The sequence below is a fragment of the Wolffia australiana genome, chromosome 5, assembly GCF_029677425.1.
Source record: "Wolffia australiana isolate 7733 chromosome 5, ASM2967742v1".
In the NCBI taxonomy this organism is placed as follows: Eukaryota; Viridiplantae; Streptophyta; class Magnoliopsida; order Alismatales; family Araceae; genus Wolffia; species Wolffia australiana.
In genome coordinates, this window is record NC_135839.1 from 22,302,905 (window position 1) to 22,307,832 (window position 4,928).

At 40.4% G+C, this 4,928-nt stretch overlaps 1 protein-coding gene across 3 annotated transcripts; it reads right to left on the reverse strand.

Annotated features, from left to right (window-relative positions):
* Positions 1-1,112: 1,112 nt before the first annotated feature.
* Positions 1,113-4,680, reverse strand: HBP5 (SOUL heme-binding family protein). 3 transcript variants are annotated; one of them, XR_013581666.1, is made up of 10 exons: positions 4,234-4,680; positions 4,031-4,168; positions 3,879-3,947; positions 3,726-3,797; positions 3,515-3,597; positions 3,275-3,406; positions 2,413-2,626; positions 2,173-2,326; positions 1,409-1,463; positions 1,113-1,335 (listed from the first exon to the last, which is right to left on the reverse strand). XR_013581666.1 is itself a non-coding variant. In XM_078576200.1 (8 exons), exons 1-8 carry the CDS (start codon positions 4,627-4,629, stop codon positions 2,282-2,284), a joined length of 1,149 nt encoding a protein of 382 aa, XP_078432326.1. In that variant the 5' UTR covers positions 4,630-4,680; the 3' UTR covers positions 2,077-2,281. The 3 variants fall into 3 exon arrangements, 1 of the variants encoding a protein (XP_078432326.1); XR_013581665.1 differs by having other exon boundaries at positions 1,113-1,463; XM_078576200.1 differs by lacking the exons at positions 1,113-1,335; positions 1,409-1,463 and having other exon boundaries at positions 2,077-2,326.
* Positions 4,681-4,928: the final 248 nt, after the last annotated feature.

Here is a 4,928-nt window from a genome sequence, read left to right on the forward strand (position 1 = left end):
ATGAATTTATTTGTATGTTTACATAGTTAATTAATATGGTCAGCCAATAAAAGTTATTTAGACATTAAATTTTTTACATATTCTTACTATTTTAAAAGATTAAATCAGCTATCAGAATAATTGGTATCCGTGACCAATACTAAATATCATCATCCAACCCCTTAAATGAAGGTGAATAACAATGTCACTATTGTGTCAACCAATATCTGATGTGTTGTAACAGATTATTTAATGATTTCTAAATTGTGGTTAGCTTAAAAATGTGGCTATAATAGAAGAGACATCCATCATTTATTTAATAAAAAGATTCATTTGTTGGTCATAAATGGGCCAAGAATTAGCCCATTAAGGTGTTAATAGAACGTTTGTGTTGACAATTCTCTATTCAAAAGACACGGGATGTAGCGGGACAGCAAATCTTCAAATACAACTTAGGAATTATCCATTGATTCTTGCTCTGACACTCTTTCTGATACTTGATTGAGAAAACAAAAACTCCATGAAATTATCCTTCTGTTTCCTATTTTGTTTCTTTGTGAAGACATCCAAATTTCAACATTTGAAATAGTTCTGAAACAAATCTTGCCTTTCAAACGCTTGACAATCCTTCCACATTGAGATTGACTTATATTGTTAGATCTGCATCACCAATTGATCAAATTTGATTTTTCATCACTTCGTCTTAGAAACAGATTAAACTCAAATGAAAGTTTCAAATCTGCTACCTTCTTTCAATGGGTCAAAATTCTCTCATTTTTACATAATTAAAAATTAATTTGTGATCATTAATCAAAATTGCGAATTAGAATTTTGAATCTGCTCATTGCTATTTAAACTGCACTATGGATCCTCTCTGGTTTACTTGACTCCATAACTGCTTTTGTGAGATCTAATCCTCAAATATTTGATTCAATATCTGAATACTAATCTCCTGCGATTTCTGATATCATTATTAATATTTAGTTTTCTTTATTGAAGTCTATGATCTGCAACTTATGCTTAGTTGTCTGCCTCTCGAAATATCTGATCAGAAATATTTTCATCTTAGATATTTATACATGTGATATTCACCTATTTTATCAGATAGTTGGATTAACAAGTATTGGAAGAAATATTGTAAGTTGACCAACAGTTCAATTTAGTAGAAGTTATGCCTACATTTTTAGAAAGGAGCATCCAGGTCAACATAAGTTTACATCAAGGAAAGCTAGTGATGCAGACAACGACGTAAATCCACATTGAAGAACGAGTTCAGAGTATGGTGGTGTGTTCATGTAGGTGGCTTGAGATTTATGGGAGTCATCATACACTAGACCAGAGTTTCGAAGGAGGAAGCTAGAAGGCAAGTGTACTTGTAAGGCTGCAAATTAGTTCTGCAAAGTGGATGATTGAGCAGAAATTTTCTTACCATTTGAGTTGAATTGACTCTTCACATCTTCATTCAGGGACACATCGGGTCAATCCTGTGTCCCCCAAGCAGGGTAAAAATCATTTGTCTCAGAGACGTGAGCTGAGAGACTAAACAAGGAATGTAACATAAAAATTTTCTAAACATTAAGAGAACATATCATTCACCTTCCCTCTTAGTATTTTATTCTAAATCATATCATCATCTGATATCCAGATATTGGTCAAGGTTGATATTGGATTTTCCCTTCTGATATCCAGTTCTGCATCTGTCCCCATAGTGGCATTCAATAACAACATCCAGACATGTGAACACTATCCAGGACCTAAGAATTTAACAGCTCTCGTGACTCACATCCCTGCATACCCACCTAGCTTATCCCCTCACTACCAATGATACCCAAACAAAATATAGTATAGACATTTTGAAGTCAAGTACCTCATAGGAATATTGGTGCTGTTTATCAAGAACCATATACTGCTAAGAGAAGAGTGGTAGAATTGCTAAACTTGCCAAAACATATATCATTTTAGCTGGTACCACAATCAAAAGAAATTCTACGTAGCGGGTAAAGCTTTAATAATAGGAATTATGGACTACTCCTTTAGGAATGGGAAATACAATCTCTTCTAAGGCCTGGGATCCTCTTCTCCCTAAAACTCTATGAGTTCTAAGCCACTAAGGCCCCAATAGAGCAGTTACTCCTTAGAAATCGTCAGTGACCATAATGCCTCAAATATCCAAAGATAAAGCTCAAGAATTACTCTTCTATCTGTGACCATGAGACCAGCGGGTACTTTCATGGTGCAATGTGCCACCTCTTTCTTATTCCAAGGTGAAGTAATAACAGAAGATTTTGTGTCCAGCCACTGCTCACTCCAAGGTGAACCCTTCAAGTTGTATAAGCACCTCGTTCCGCTTCAAGTACCACACCAAGGGTGAGAAAGCATAGTAAAACATAGATGATGCAGGGAAGAATGAAATAGGAATAGCATGGGGTATACCAGTATAAAGCTCCAAGTCCGGCCAGGATCATTGTAGCGGGCAAAGAGGCAGGCCTTTTGAGGGATGAGGCCATCACGGAGGAGGGCAGCACGTAGTTCCTTCTCTTCTCGTGCCACTATCTCATCTGTGGCCTTACCGCTGAATTTAGAGACCGCCAAGACCCCTTGGTCCACCTTCCTTATGGTGATCGACGGCACATTAGGACTTGGCAGCCTGTGAGCAAGAGAGAGAGAGAGAGAGAAAGAGAAGGAAAGAAAGTGGAGAGAGAGAGAGAAGAGAAGGAAAGAAAGTGGAGAGAGAGATAGAGAGAGAGAGAGAGAGAGGAAAAAGAGGGAGAGAGAGAGAGGAAAAAGAGAGAAAAAATGAAAGAGAGAGAAGGAAAGAAAGTGGAGAGAGGGAGAAGAGAAGGAAAGAAAGTGGAGAGAGAGAGATAGAGAGAGAGAGAGGAAAAAGAGGGAGAGAGAGAGAGGAAAAAGAGAGAAAAAATGAAAGAGAGAGAAGGAGAGAAAGAAAAAATGAAAGAGAGAGGAGAGAGAAAAAATGAAAGTGAGAGGGGAGAAAGAAAAAATGAAAGTGAGAGAAGGAGAAAGAAAAAACGAAAACAGTGAAGGAGAGAGAAAAAATGAAAAGAGTGAAGGAGAGAGAATGAAAGAGAGAGAGAGAGAGGAAATAAAATAAAAGAGAGAGGAGAGAAAGAATGAAAGAGAGAGAGAGAGAGGAAATAAAATAAAAGAGAGAGAAGAGAAAGAATGAAAGAGAGAGAGAGAGAGAGGAAGAATGAGAGAGAGAGAGTGAGAGGTAAGATATCACTTTGATGATAGCAAATTTTGGAGTAGCTGGGCTTGAGGAAGAAAACGATACCTATCGAGTTCCCTGTCCAATGGCAACACTATCTGGATGGACACATCAGACAGACCGTCACCCCTCGTCTGTGTGAACACCGGCGTCGTCATCGGAATCTTCTCAGATGACGTATTCTTCCCAAAAATGTAGCTAAGAAAAAGTAGAAATATAAACGAGATTCCGAGAAGTTGGAGTCTTGTTTCCCCAGGAGTGAACGGGGGAGACAGAGAGTAGAATTAAACGTAGGGAACTACTAACCCAGTGACGTCATTGAAGCCGCCTGAACCAGAAAGCCGATCAGACTTCGACTCCACTACCAGGAACGGTTCATACCTTCTAATCTATTAATTTCACAATAGCGTAAACCAGAAATTATGGTGAATTGAAGGGTATATTATTGAAGCTCCACATGAGGGCATTAGAGTTGTGAGAGGTCAACCGAAATTCTAGAGGATCAAGTTATGGGTACCTCGTAATCTTTCGTTCTTTTCAGAATTTCGTACCGGGGAGTTTGCAATTCCGGAGTCTTGTAGTACCGCAGCTAAGGGGTCCAAAAAATTAAAACACAATCTACGTGCAGCAAGTTAAAATTTTAGCGGGCAAACGGAGTGAAGATTTTCACCTGCTTGAAGAAATCTAAGAGACCCTCAAAAGAAAAATAATCGTTGTTTTGAATGGAGTCCCAAATATCCTGAAACACAAAAGAAATTTTGCAAAGAGTTCACAAAACTTCACGGAGAAACACTCTCATCGGAGTTGAAGCAAGGGACTTACAACATGGCTGGAGAATTTACGCGTTTCAGGGTTGATTGACATGATTGAAAGTCCCGTGAATACCAATTCGGGTTTCCATGGGAGAAGGGCGAAATTCATTCGCATAGTCCATCTCGTCGTGACTTCGAGAGGTCCTGTCTAAATCAAATCAATCAGGGTAAATCTAGGATTTAGCGCAATCATAGATGCAAAATTCACGCCACCTGTTTCACGCCATGAAGTTTAAAATCCGGCTGGAATAGCAGCCGAAGGAAGTTAATATTGAAGAGATAACCCTGGATTGAATCATGGCGGGTAATCGGATCCCGGAATTCGACCTTGTCGTCGTACCTAGAGGGATCGATTCCTTGATCATCGAAAAGATGAGGAAGATCGTCGTACAGAAACCGCACGAATTCATCCACATCCACCTTCTCGGAATCCTCGCGTTTCTGAATCGGTTCTCCAACATCGCTCCTCACAGCGCAGACCTTCGAACTGTTCCTACGACGAGCGCAGGGAAATCTGACCCTCAAACTGCTCCGTTTCTCTGATGAGGCGGCGTCGGAGGCGGCGGCGAGCGGTCGAAGAACGCCGCCAGATATCCAAGCCGTCGCCATGGAAGCGCAGTGTCGAGCTTCTTCTCCCTCAGCCACAACATTCCCGCCACTCTACTCTCCACAGATAAAGTCCCCGATCGTCCGGGACGTGGACGATGAACGGAACGATACGAATATCGTCCCGTCCGACGGCCAGGGTATTTCAACTTCGCCCGAACCGTCCCGTCCAGGTATTCGTCCATTGTAGACAAAAATAGTCAGCGTCCCGACTTAGCCAGTTTCGTCCCGTCTGGAGAAAACCCGTCCCGTCCCTCGTCTTGGACGAGAAAAAATCACAATTGTTAATATACTTTTCTTAG

What these genes read in the sequence shown, in the direction of transcription:
- HBP5 (XM_078576200.1), bottom strand. Translation starts at nt 4,629, where the DNA reads ATGGCGACGGCTTGGATATCTGGCGGCGTTCTTCGACCGCTCGCCGCC. An exon ending in GGCTTCAATGACGTCACTGG is followed by an intron (nt 3,407 to 3,514) that starts GTTAGTAGTTCC and finishes ACTTTTTCTTAG; the next exon opens with CTACATTTTTGGGAAGAATA. An exon ending in GGACTTGGAGCTTTATACTG is followed by an intron (nt 2,327 to 2,412) that starts GTATACCCCATG and finishes TGGTACTTGAAG; the next exon opens with CGGAACGAGGTGCTTATACA.